General features: G+C 45.6%; 1 protein-coding gene across 3 annotated transcripts in view; it reads right to left on the bottom strand.

The window, feature by feature from the left end:
* Positions 1 to 14,519, bottom strand: part of rb1cc1 (RB1-inducible coiled-coil 1) — a 168,494-nt gene that overhangs the window by 52,271 nt on the left and 101,704 nt on the right. For all 3 annotated transcript variants that reach the window (XM_055634081.1, XM_055634082.1, XM_055634083.1), the window contains exon 15: positions 5,670 to 5,832. In XM_055634081.1, coding sequence (XP_055490056.1) covers positions 5,670 to 5,832 — 163 coding nt within the window. The remainder of the gene's footprint in view (positions 1 to 5,669; positions 5,833 to 14,519) is intronic.

Raw genomic sequence — 14,519 nt, 5'->3', positions numbered from 1 at the left:
TACATCACGAACCAGGCACTTCAGCCTTACCGATCAATTTAATTCTACCCACATTCCCCCAATTGCACTAACTCAGATTCTACCATTTACCTGCACGTGAGGGGTAATTTGCTGTGGCCAATTAACCTATTAATCCACACATCTTTGGATGTGGAAACCGGGTTAACCAGAAAAAATTCAAAGAGATTATGGAAAGAAAGGGGGATTGAATAAACGTAAACCTAAATTTTCAATGAAATGCAAAAAGTAAAGGGAAAGAAAGAGGAAAAATGAAGTTAATTAGAGATAAAATGATAAGGACAGTACAAAGCTGGACTACAAACTGGGAGCGTTGTACGAGTTGTTAGAAAGTGTATGCTAGGAAAATCTCAGTTGAAGGCATATGCAGATGATTGGGAAAATAGATGAGATGATATTATAATGGTTTTTAAACCAACACTTGCCCAGCACGATGCAATCTATTTAAGATTAAAAAGCAGAAGTGACTAGAGAAAGTGGTGGCTGTGGGCTCTAACATTTTCAAATAATTTGTGTTAGACCTCACTCTGGCCATTGAGGAGGCCCAGGACAGAAAGGTCAGATTCGGAATGGGAGGGGGAGTTGAAGTACTGTGCCACCGGGAGATCACCGGTTGCTTATTGCGAACTGAGCGGAGAAGTTGGACAAAGCGATCAGCAAGCCTGTGCTTGGTCTCACCAATGTAGAGAAGTTGACACCTGGAACAGCGGATGCAGTAGATGAGGTTGGTGGAGGTGCAGGTGAACCTCTGCCTCACCTGGAAAGACTGTTTGGGTCCTTGGATGGAGTCGAGGGGGGAGGTAAAGCGACAAGTGTACCATTTCCTGTGGTTGCAAGGGAAAGTGCCAGGGGAGGGGGTGGTTTGGGTGGGGACAAATTGACCAAGGAGTTGCGGAAGGAACGGTTTCTGCGGAAACCAGAAAGGGGAGGAGATGGGAAGATGTGGCCAGTGGTGTGATCCCGTTGAAGGTGCGAAAATGTCGTAAGATTATATGTTGTATGTGACGGCTGGTAGGGTGGAAGGTGAGGACAAGGGGGACTCCGTCCTTGTTATGAGTAGGGGGATGGGGAGTGGGAGCGGAGTTGCGGGATATAGAGGAGACCCTGGTGAGATACTTCCCTCATCTATAATAGAAGAGGGAAGTATTTAAAAATAAAAACAATGATTTCTGTGAGAAACATTTTGCCAACAGTAAACAAAAATTAATCTGTCTTTCCTTGATAACCATCATAATTCTCACATAAAGCCCACATCTTAAAAATAAATGTTGTCTTGGCTTAATATAGGAAGGTTATCCCTCAATTCATGGAATATGTTTGGACACAATGCCATCTTTGTTTGGCTCCCTTTTAGTCACCTGCAAACATGCACGTAGCTGATCAAGTTAGTACTCAATAGAACATTTTTGATAATTATACATACGTTCAAATTAATATATTGAACAACAGTTGAACAGCAAAATTTGACCATTTTAATTTGAAACATCATAAATTTAAAGAAAATAAAAATCTCCACCAGCGTGCTAGATAATCTCAGAGATATGGTATTAGTAAAGCATAGAAATGAGTTGTTCTGTCAACCACGTCCACGGTGACCTTTTTTGTCCATTTACACTGATCTCAACTATCTGTATTAAGACAGTATCCTGGTACTCCTGCTATTTATATTTTATTAAAACCAACTCAAAATCAAATCAATGAACAAATCATAGTTAGCACTGAAGATTAATGTAGTCTCTGGCTGGAAAACAAATTAAAAAAAAAACCATATGCACTTTGCACTTGTTGCAAATGGCTCATAATCGAAAACTTTCACTTTATTCTGATGCACTGAATATCACTATTTTCTTTCACTAGCATAATGTTCCTTCCACTGACATAGAAACATAGAACATAGAAATTAGGTGCAGGAGTAGGCCATTCGGCCCTTCGAGCCTGCACCGCCATTCAATATGATCATGGCTGATCATCCAACTCAGTATCCCGTACCTGCCTTCTCTCCATACCCCCTGATCCCCTTAGCCACAAGGGCCACATCTAACTCCCTCTTAAATATATCCAATGAACTGGCCTCAACTACCCTCTGTGGCAGAGAGTTCCAGAGATTCACCACTCTCTGTGTGAAAAAAGTTCTTCTCATCTCGGTTTTAAAGGATTTCCCCCTTATCCTTAAGCTGTGACACCTTGTCCTGGACTTCCTAACATCGGGAACAATCTTCCTGCATCTAGCCTGTCCAACCCCTTAAGAATTTTGTAAGTTTCTATAAGATCCCCTCTCAATCTTCTAAATTCTAGAGAGTATAAACCAAGTCTATCCAGTCTTTCTTCATAAGACAGTCCTGACATCCCAGGAATCAGTCTGGTGAACCGTCTCTGCACTCCCTCTATGGCAATAATGTCCTTCCTCAGATTTGGAGACCAAAACTGTACGCAATACTCCAGGTGTGGTCTCACCAAGACCCTGTACAACTGCAGTAGAACCTCTCTGCTCCTATACTCAAATCCTTTTGCAATGAAAGCTAACATACCATTCGCTTTCTTTACTGCCTGCTGCACCTGCATGCCTACCTTCAATGACTGGTGTACCATGGCACCCAGGTCTCGCTGCATCTCCCCCTTTCCCAATCAGCCACCATTTAGATAATAGTCTGCTTTCCTGTTTTTGCCACCAAAATGGATAACCTCACATTTATCCGCATTATACTGCATCTGCCAAACATTTGCCCACTCACCCAGCCTATCCAAGTCACCCTGCAGTCTCCTAGCATCCTCCTCACAGCTAACACTGCCCCCCAGCTTAGTGTCATCCGCAAACTTGGAGATATTGCCTTCAATTCCCTCATCCAGATCATTAATATATATTGTAAATAGCTGGGGTCCCAGTAATGAGCCTTGGGGTACCCCACTAGTCACTGCCTGCCATTGTGAAAAGGACCCGTTTACTCCTACTCTTTGCTTCCTGTTTGCCAGCCAGTTCTCTATCCACATCAATACTGAACCCCCAATGCCTTGTGCTTTAAGTTTGTATACTAATCTCTTATGTGGGACCTTGTCGAAAGCCTTCTGGAAGTCCAGATACACCACATCCACTGGTTCTCACCTATCAACACTACTAGTTACATCCTCGAAAAATTCTATAAGATTCGTCAGACATTATTTACCTTTCGTAAATCCATGCTGACTTTGTCCAATGATTTCACCACTTTCCAAATGTGCTGCTATCCCATCTTTAATAACTGACTCTAGCAGTTTCCCCACTACCGATGTTAGACTAACTGGTCTGTAATTCCCCATTTTCTCTCTCCCTCCCTTCTTAAAAAGTGGGGTTACGTTTGCTACCCGCCAATCTTCAGGAACTACTCCAGAATCTAAAGAGTTTTGAAAGATTATTACTAATGCATCCACTATTTCTGGAGCTACTTCCTTAAGTACTCTGGGATGCAACCTATCTGGCCCTGGGGATTTATCGGCCTTTAATCCATTCAGTTTACCCAACACCACTTCCCGGCTAACCTGGATTTCACTCAATTCCTCCAACTCCTTTGACCCGCGGTCCCCTGCTATTTCCGGCAAATTATGTATGTCTTCCTTAGTGAAGACGGAACCAAAGTAGTTATTCAATTGGTCCGCCATATCCTTGTTCTCCATGATCAACTCACCTGTTTCTGACTGCAAGGGAACTACATTTGTTTTAACTAATCTCTTTCTTTTCACATATCTATAAAAACTTTTGCAGTCAGTTTTTATGTTCCCTGCCAGTTTTCTTTCATAATCTATTTTTCCTTTCCTAATTAAGCCCTTTGTCCTCCTCTGCTGGTCTTTGAATTTCTCCCAGTCCTCCGGTATGCTGCTTTTTCTGGCTAATTTGTACGCATCATCCTTCGCTTTGATACTATCCCTGATTTCCCTTGTTATCCATGGATGTACTACCTTCCCTGATTTATTCTTTTGCCAAACTGGGATGAACATTTTTTGTAGTTCATCCATGCAGTCTTTAAATGTCTTCCATTGCATATCCACCGTCAACCCTTTTAGAATTAATTGCCAGTCAATCTTGGCCAATTCACGTCTCATACCCTCAAAGTTACCTTTCTTTAAGTTCAGAACCATTGTTTCTGAATTAACAATGTCACTCTCCATCCTAATGAAGAACTCAACCATATTATGGTCACTCTTGCCCAAGGGGGCACGTACAACAAGATTGCTAACTAACCCTTCCTCATTACTCAATACCCAGTCTAAAATAGCCTGCTCTCTCGTTGGTTCCTCTACATGTTGATTTAGATAACTATCCCGCATACATTCCAAGAAATCCTCTTCCTCAGCACCCCTGACATAATGCCTATTGCTATAAATAGCGAACACAAAATGTTTAATGATGTGGGCTTTGTGTGAGGGTATGATGCTTTCAAAGAAAGACAAATAATTTTTAATTAATGCAAAGCACAAAGGTTTTGGGGAATACTCAGGAGACATTTCCTTATGAACATTTCATGCATAAATCTTAAGTAAATGCCAAGTGACTGTTAGAAAAAGATAGATAGAATCCACTTTAATTTCTTGGATGGCACTTTTCATTACCATTTCATTAACAATCAGCATGATTACTGTTACAATGAGGAAGAAATTAAAATTTTTGTACAATAAATTTCTACAAATGAGGGACAATGCCCAGTTAGCCAGTTAGATGTTGTTGAGATAAACATTGGTCAGGTCAGAGAGAAAATTCTCCTCCTTTTCAAGTTGAGCCATGGGATCTTTCACATCCACCCAATAGACAGCACAACCTAAAGTTAATAAGGCATGCAAAACACTCATGGGTTAAACAGTATGCCACAAATGATATTACAACACAGAGTACACACTAAAATTTTGGCTTAAGTTTCACACAAATACATTAAATTCATAATGTTCATAATTAAATCTATTAGTACTTTCAACTTTGAAGTTTTAATATCATAGTTAATAAAATTCACAAAATATGGACAACGATCTCAGTTAGGATGTTAGTAAGGCACAGAAATTGTTGTTTCCATCAAACACAGTAGTTGTTCTGTCAACCGCATCCACACTCATGGCTTCCTGACGGGCCACGCAGCCAGAAGGCATCCCGATGAGCCACGGCTGTGGACTGGGAATGCAGTTGGAGGCCTTTGTCGAGGCGTCGCGGTGTTGATGCCTCCCGGATCGCCGCGTAGAAGCTCGGGTCAGGGCCCAGCTGGAGCCTCGTGGGTAGAAGCCTGGATCAGGCGAAGCGGCTAGAGCCCAGGTTGGCACCACGGAGACGTGAAGTGGGGCGTCGCCAGGGGTGAGGCCTCAGCGGCGGCAGTGGTGAAGGCTCGCGACGATGGTGCCTCAACGATGAAGCCTCGCGGCCGCGGTGCTGACACACGGGTCGACCCGCGGTCCATGAGAGCATGGAGAACCACCATGAGGGGATGAACAATGGACAATGGGGAGGGAGAGAACAAAGGACAATGGGGACCGGCGTGGGGGAACTGCTGTGGTGGGGGGGGGAGGAGACAAAAGGGGGAGCCGGCATGCCTCGCAACATTGTCAGCGCCGTAGGTGGCTGCTCTCTGTATACATTATGTATGCAAGCAAAGAATCTCACTGTGTCACATGTGACAATAAAGTATTCCTATGCCTACCTGCTGTTCAGCTATAAGTGATGTTTTAAGGCTTTTAAGTTCTTCATTCCTTTTTTCTAACTGATCCAGCAAATTGGCCTTTTCTTCTTGAAACTTCCCTGCAATGTCAGCAATATCGCTTGGGGGAGTGCAACTATCTGGTGCTGCTGAAAATTGATCTGCCCTACATTAAAAAAAAAATTGTATATTTTATGAATGAATATTGGAATTCTGCATTTCAATTCCTCTTAACAACATAGCCTAACATTGGAAATAACATTCATCAATCAATAACTTAAAAAAAAAAAAAAGATATGAAACACTGTTTAGGAAATCTGCATCATACATACACTAGGTAAACTAAATGCAGAACCTCGAAGAAAGTAGTTTGCGGAATGGGAAAGGGGTACAATAACATTGACATCAGGGAATCAGCATTGCACAATGCATCAGGATGACAATTTGATCTGGTGATTCAGCTTAAAATAATAAAGTAAGAAAGGGAGTGGCTAGGGAATTCCACTGCACTCTGATCTTTCACAATATCCGAACAATTGCAAGCTTAAGGAACAGCATTAAATCTCCCAAATACTCATATTATTCCATGGTCAGACTGGAGTGAGAACAAATAGGCAATCACAGCAAATCCATTTCCGAAGAACTGCATTTAAAGACATCAGCACAATCAGTCCTTGACCTGAAATGTTAACGTAACCTCCTTCCCATACATTGCATAATCCAAGGACGTTTCCAGCAGTTTCTGTTTATTACAATAACATAGTAACATAGTTACACAATAATCCAGTAACTCAGAAATCCAGAGAGGATGCTGGTAAATTAGTTACTTTATTGAAAATAACCAACTCTAGTCTAACAAACTGTCACACTCCAGAAGGATAAATGTGGCTATCTGCCCCTCATTTTTCCTGAGAGAACCAAAACCAACAAATAGGGGCATAGTGTGTGACAGATAACAATGTTCACTTCAATAGTGAAATGACAGACAGTAGAGAGACCTCTTTCTAGTAACCACAATTGGATAGATCCCTTTTGTTGGAAATGATAAGTATGACAGGTGTGAGGTTCCCTATTAAGTCTACCTCGTCCAAGAGGAGGGAGACAAGACTGTTCATGTATTAGGTGTTACTACTACCACATCTTAGAATTTCAGCAACGATGTTGTATGCTGCAGAGGTTTTGTTCTTTTTATTGGCATCTGACCTTTGTCACCTCTTTTGATTTTTGATGGCCATAAGAGAAAACCAGCTAACACTCTGTGAAATGGAGTTAAGGGCACTCTCACCAAGAACAGCATCTCAATCAAAGATGTGAAAAACTGACATCTATTACAAACGCACTGACTCCCATAGCCATCCAGACTACACTTTTTCCCACCGTGCTCCCTGTAAAGACTCAATCCCCTACTCCCAATTCCTCCGCCCGCGCTGCATCTGCACCCAGGATGAGGTGTTCCATACCAGGTCAACAGAGATGTCCTCATTCTTTAGGGAACGGGGATTCCCCCCTTCTATTATAGATGAGGCTCTCACTAGTGTCTCCTCGATATCCCACAGCTCCGCTCTTGCTCCCCTTCCCCCCACTCGTAACAAGGACAGAGTGTCCTTGTCCTTGTCCTCACCTTCCACCCCATCAGCCGTTGAATACAGCATACTAATCCGCCAACATTTTCACCACCTCAACGGGATCCTACTACTAGCCACATCTTCCCAAAGATGTGTCGTCACAAAGATTTTTAACATCTTCCTGTCACAAGCTATCATACCACTCTTCATAAAGTCAACCACGATCATTCCTATTACTAAAAAAAGTCCCCGAGGACCTGAATGACTATAGACCGATTGCACTTACACCAGTGATTATGAAGTGCTTCGAGAAACTAGTGCGGCATCACATCAGAACCAGCCTACCTCCTTCCTTCGACCCACATCAGTTTGCATATAGAGATAACGGATCCACTGAGGACACCATCGCTATAGTAACTCACACCGCACTGAGCCATTTGGAACATCGGGAAAGCTACGTGAGGATGTTATTCATTGATTATCGCTCAGCATTCAAAACAATCATTCCGAACATTTTAATCAGCAAACTGCTTGACCTAGGTATGGACCCCGCCCACCCGTCTAACACCATTATTAAATTTGCTGACGACACAACTGTCCTCGGGCTCATCTCAAGGAGGGACGAGTCAGCATACAGGAACGAGATACAGCAACTGTCAGAGTGGTGTTCAATAAATAACCTGTCATTGAACACCACAAAGACAAAGGAGCTAATACTGGACTTCAGGAGGAAACGGGACGCAGACCCGGCCCCGCTCTGCATAAATGGGGCATGTGTGGAAAGGGTGCAGACTTTCAAATTCCGAGGAGCCTTCATATCCGAGGACCTCTCCTGGTCGGCCAACACCACTGCAACTGTCAAGAGAGCACAACAGAGACTCTACTTCCTGAGAGTGCTCAGGAGGCACAACACCAAGAAGAAGCTGCTGGTGGCCTTCTACCGGGCGACCATTGAGAGTCTACTGACATATTGCATGTCAGTGCGGTTTGCAGGCTGCTCTGCTGCAGGTAAGAAAGCACTCCAGAGAGTGGTAAAAACAGCAGAGAGAATCACCGGCTGCCCACTGCCCTCTCTGGAGGATATTGCCACCTCATGCTAACTCAGCAGAGCCACCAAAATCATCAGACTCCACACACCCCGGTCACCACCTTTTTGAACGTGTGCCCTCTGGCAAGCGTTACAGGTCAGCCAAAACACGCAGCTCCAGACTCAGAAACAGTTTCTTCCTTCACACTCAACATGAAAAAACACTGAGTATTATTCATGCTGCACTCCTCCCTGCTGCTACCCACCTTGAACTTTTACTATCACCGTGTACAGCACTGATTACTTACTCCTTGATATCTAGTTTTTAACATTGTTTTTAAATTGTGTCCTGTGTTTTTATGTTTGTATATTATGCACCAATGGAATGGCAACAACAATTTTGTTGTATGCAGCACTTACAATGCAGTGCTTACAACGACAAATAAAGGACAAAGGACATTTATTATCACATACACATACACCAATTGGTGTGGTGAAATTTGACTTGCCATTGCAGCACACGAATAAAGATAAGACACAAATTTAAAGAATTCAACAATAAACATAAAAACATCTCCCCACAATGGTTCCCACTGTGAAGGAAGGCAGTAAAGTCCAGTCCTATCCCCAGTTCACCCATAGTCGGGCCTATTGAGGCCTCTGCAGTCGCCGCTGCGGCAGCCCGATGCTTCAGGCCCTCTCGCCGGATGATGGAACTCCTGCATCAGAAGAACACTCTCAGCTGCTTGGAGTGTCTGGAGCAGCTGCTTCCTCCCGGAGACCACGGCTCCCAAAGTCCACGGGCCGCACTGTCTGAGCTTCGACACTGGCGACCTCGGCGAGAGATCCCAGGCACCGCGGTGTTTAAAGTTCAGCGCCGCCTGCGGCTGGATGCCCGCAGCCACAGCTGCTCGGCTGTTGGAGTCTGCGGTCACAGCACTCCGGAGCCGGACACGGCGACCCAGATTAGGCATCCGTGATGGTGCTTCAGTGCTGTGCCTAAACTTACCTGATCTCCCGGTTGCTCAACGCTTTAACACCCCCTCCCATAACCAATCTGACTTTTCTGTCCTGGGCCTCCTCTATTGTCAGAGCACAAATTGGAGGAACAGCCCCTCATTTTTTGCTTGGGGAGCTTACACCCCAGCCGTACGAACATTGATTTCTCTAACTTAAAGTAGCCGTTGCTTTCTTTACACTCCATCCCCTCCCCCTACCCAGTTCTCCCACCAGTCTTACTGTCTCCGACTACATTTTATCGCTGTACCGCCCACTCCCCTGACATCAGTCTGAAGAAGGGTCTTGACCCAAAACGTCACCCATTTTTTCTCTCCAGAGATGCTGCCTGTCCCGCTGAGTTACTCCCACATTTTGTGTCTATCTCAAACAAAGAGTTCCTTAAAATGTCCTTTCTGGGTGGGAATGATTGTTTTGCTGCCCTTGATGCGCTCTCCTCCACATTCAGCTTTGTCATTAAACCATGGATAGCCTTGACCGAAAAATCCTTGAAGAATTCTTAATTGTAAACTAAACCAAAACTCTGAAGGAGTGAAGAAGCTCACAATATAGATTAGGAAATCACATTAAAGGCTATTACAACAAACATACAAAGACTTACAGTTAAGGAATGAAAACTGTTTACTACATTTCTGTTTCAGGCACACAAAGCCAACATTAAACATGGGCAGCCTGCGGCAGAGAGCAGTAATGCAGAACATTAAATGAAAGGAAAAGATTATCACATTGCCAAATCAGTCCATCAATTGAAAAAAGTTCAGAATTTAGAAGACCAATATAATGACAAGGGAAATTAAAACTCTAGAGAAACTCTAGAGTCCCAGGCTATCCACTCTCTCCTCATAACAAAAGCTCTCCAGTCCCAGGAGCATCAATGTGATTTTTTTCTGTACTCCAGCATAATCCCATCCTTCCTATTGTACGAAACCAGAACTGTACATTGCAGGTGTGGTCTCACCAACAACCTGTGTTATAGGATATCCCAACTCTTGTACTCAATGCCCATCCAATGAAGGCAAACATGTTATAGAGTACTTTGTCGACACGTGTCACCACTTCCAAGGGATTATTTACTTGCACCCAAAGTCTCTCTGTGCAAGTCCTGCCCTGGTTTAACTTCCCCAAAAATGCACTTACCCAAATTAAATTCCATCAGTCATTCATTGGCCTATAATTTCCAGTTGGTCTAGACCCTGTTGAAATCTTAGACAACCTTCTTCATTCTTTACCAAACCATCGATTTCAGTGTCAACCGCAAATGTTCTAATCACATCACATACGTTATCCTTGAAACTGTTACTATATATGACAAATAACGGGATGCAATCCCTGTGGCACAACACTGATTGCAGGCCTTTAAACTGAAAAACAACCTACCACACCTCCCTCTGGCTCCTTCCACCAAGCCAATGTTGTATCCAATTAGCCAGCTTGCACTGAATCCTATGGGTTATCAGTTTCCAGTAAAGAGGGGTCATGAATACACTGTGTCTTTACTACTTTTATTGATATCACATAACCGTTGCTGCCCTAGCTGTATGTGGTCTGTCACCGGAGCTAGAGAGGGATCAATGGGTGGGGAGGTTGCAATTATACTTCTGATATGGGGAGTGGTTAGTAGTGGTGAGGTCACTATATTAAAGGTACATGCACACATCTACATCCTTCCCCTCGGAAACAAAGCAATACAGTAGTGACAGGGCGACCACGTCTCCTGCGCTACGAGCATGTAAGCAAACAGTTAAACAAACAGATGAGCAACCAGCTAAGCCAAATCACCATAGCGGACAGGCGGCTTAACCAGCCGGCCGGACCGGGTACGCAGCTCGCCATCTCCCCCCTCTGCAGGAAGAGCAGGAGCCGGAACTGGGGCGGGCGACCCAACCGGGGATCCTGGAGGAGAAGGAGTCGGCGGAGGCAGAGGAGGGGACGCAGGCGCAGGAGCGGTTGGACGGGCAGGGGAACGAGGGCTGTCAGGCAGAGAGCGGGGCTGGACGAGCTGAGATGGCAGGGAGCGAGGCATGCGTGGGGCGGCGGGCAGTGTAGCGGACAACGGAGGGGAGAAAGGGTCGGCAGGCGGTGGTGGGGGCTCGTTGACAAGCCGCAGATGTTGGCGGGACCGGCGGTAGATGGTACCGTCGTGGTCGACCAGGTAGGACCGCGGCGAACCAGCATCACCGACGACGGTGGCAAGTTTGGAGTGACCGGAGGGGGACTGCTGGGTCACAGGGAGTGGAGGTCTCGTTGTGCGAGCCATCAGCTGCTGAGCTGGCGAGCCCAAGGCAGTGTCGCGGGAGATGTTTCGAAGATTGAGGAGGGCCAGGTAAAAGTCGGATTCGGACAGCCTGCAATGCTCCAGCAAGTCCTTAGCACTGCGGACAGCGCGCTCCGCCAGGCCGTTGCTTTGCGGGTACTCTGGACTGCTGGTGTAGTGTTGGAAGTTCCAGCTGGCAGCGAAACCCCGAAACTCGGCACTGGTGAACTGGCTGCCGTTGTCAGATTGGAGGGCTGGCCAGGGAGCCGAAAGTGGCGAAGTGGCGGCACAGCTTTCCGATGACGGCCGAAGAGGTGAGGGAGTGCAGCTGGTCGACCTTGAACCAGCTGGAATAATAGTCAACGAGGACCAGGAAGTGCTTGCCACGCCATTCGAAAATGTCAGTGGCGACTGCCATCCAGGACAGTTCAGGGGCAGGCTGTTGCAGAAGCGGCTGACGTTGCTGATGGGGAGCGAGGCTATTGCATGTAGCGCAGGCGGAAACCCTCTCCCGTGGCCCACTTAAGATGGCGAGCTGCGTACCCGGGCCGGCCGGCTGGTTAAGCCGCCTGTCCGCTATGGTGATTTTGCTTAGCTGGTTGCTCATCTGTTTGTTTAACTGTTTGCTTACATGCTCGTAGCGCATGAGACGTGGTCGCCCCGTCACTACTGTATTGCTTTGTTTCCGAGGGGAAGGATGTAGATGTGTGCATGTACCTTTAATATAGTGACCTCACCACTACTAACCACTCCCCATATCAGAAGTATAATTGCAACCTCCCCACCCATTGATCCCTCTCTAGCTCCGGTGACAGACCATGGAGGCGTGGGTTCGCATCCCACTTCTGACACCATGTAAAGAGGGGTCATGAACACACTGTGTCTTTACTACTTTTATTGATATCACATAACCGTTGCTGCCCTAGCTGTACGTGGTCTGTCACCGGAGCTAGAGAGGGATCAATGGGTGGGGAGGTTGCAATTATACTTCTGATATGGAGAGTGGTTAGTAGTGGTGAGGTCACTATATTAAAGGTACATGCACACATCTAGTCTACCACATTGAATCTTATGAAAAGCCTTGCTAAAGTCCATGTCGACAACAACTGCCCTGGTCAATCTTTTCAATCAGCTCTTGCAAAAACTCAATGAAATTAATGAAGCACTATTTCCTTGCAGAAAATGTTGCTGTCTATCCCTTATCAATCCTAGCCTTTCCACAGATGTGCAGCTAGTAGAGCTTATGCCTCACACGCCAGAGACCCGGGTTCGATTCCGCCTTCCGAAGGAGTTTGCACTTTCTCCCTGCAGGACTGCGTGTATGGGCTTCCTCTGGGTTCTCCGGTTTCCTCCCACATCCCAAAGACATGCAGGTTTACAAGTTAATCGGCCTCAAGAAATTTCCCCCTGGTTCATAGCGAATGGGACAACATAGAACTAATGTGAACAGGTGATCTATGGTCAGCGTGGACTCGGTGGGGTAAAGGGCCTGTTTCCATGCTGCATCTCTAAACTAAATGCAGGTAGATCCGATCCCACAAATTCCCTCCAGTAGTTTGCTCACCAATGATGTTACACTTATTGCAGGGCTCAGAATTAACGGTTGCCCAGTTGTCAATGGCCACCTAAAGACCCGCCAGGCAACTTAAAAGCCATGTCATTTTGCCCAGCGTGGCCCCCCTTTCTAGCTCTGTCATTCTCCGTCCCCGCCCGCCATCCGTGTCCGGGCCGCTGAGTCTCTGCTCTCCTGTCGCTCCTCATCCACCGGAATGGCCAGCCACCTTGCACATGCGCACTGTCACGGCCAGCACATCATCGGCCGCCCTGCACATGCGCACTGCCACTGGTCGGCGCCGGGCACTTTCTCCCTCCCTTTGCATTGTGGGAGATCTGGCCGCCATTGCTGTCCGGTCGCTGCCTCACCGTGATCGCTGAAACCCAACGCAGAACACTCCCTGGAGCTGGAGTAACTCCCTGGAGTAACACTTGCTTCTTGATTTCCTGTCCTCCAAAAATATTCCAAATGGAATTTAAACTGGTGATTGTGGAGGGTGGACATGAGCAAAAAAGGGTTATTGGGAAAAAAGAGCTACCTTAAAATTAGTTGCATCTGGTTGAGTAACTATGGTAAGGTGAAGACTATTCCATGCTTTAATTGTGAGGGGGAACTCCATGGAACAGCCAGCATCTCTGGATAGAAGAAATTGGGTGTCGTTTCGGGTAGAGACCCTTCTTTAAACTCCCTCTAGTTTTAATGTTTTTATTTTAATGTAAAGATACAGTGGGGAAACAGGCCCTTCGGCCCATCGAGTCCACGCCGACCACCATTCACCCATACACTAGTTCTATCCCACACATTAGCGAGGAAAGTCAAGAGTGTTTTATTCTCTCACGTCCCAGTTAGAACAATGAAATCCTTACTTGCAGCAGCACAACAGAATATGCAAACATAGTACTCTGTAAACAATATTATAAACGAGAAAACGCACTTTAAGACAGGCCCATCTATCTGTCTATAATATAAAAATGTTTGTGTGTGTGTTTGTGTGTGTGTGTGTGTGTGTGTGTGTGTGTGTGTGTGTGTGTGTGTGTGTGTGTGTGTGTGTGTGTGTGTGTGTAATATATATACACCCACCCACACACAAAATTTCCTTCCTGGGATTAATATAGTTCTATCGTATATTATCATGGTGTGTAGGAAGGAACTGCAGATGCTGGCTTAAACTAAGGATAGACTCAAAAAGCTGGAGTAACTGAACAGGTCCGACAGAATCTGTGGATAAAAGGAAAATATTACATTTTGGGTTGGGTCTGAAAACGGTTCCTGCACACCTTTAGAATGTGGAAGGAAACAAGAGCACCCGGAGAAAACCCATGCGATCAAAGGGAAAAGGAGCAAACTCCATACAGACAGCATCCATATTCAGGATCAATTCCAGGCACTTTTAAGCAGCAACTTTATGTCCAAAGTACTGCCCCTTAGTCTTGAA

Source organism: Leucoraja erinacea, chromosome 4 (assembly GCF_028641065.1).
Source record: "Leucoraja erinacea ecotype New England chromosome 4, Leri_hhj_1, whole genome shotgun sequence".
NCBI lineage: Eukaryota > Metazoa > Chordata > Chondrichthyes > Rajiformes > Rajidae > Leucoraja > Leucoraja erinaceus.
This window is presented reverse-complemented; position numbering and strand designations above follow the sequence as displayed.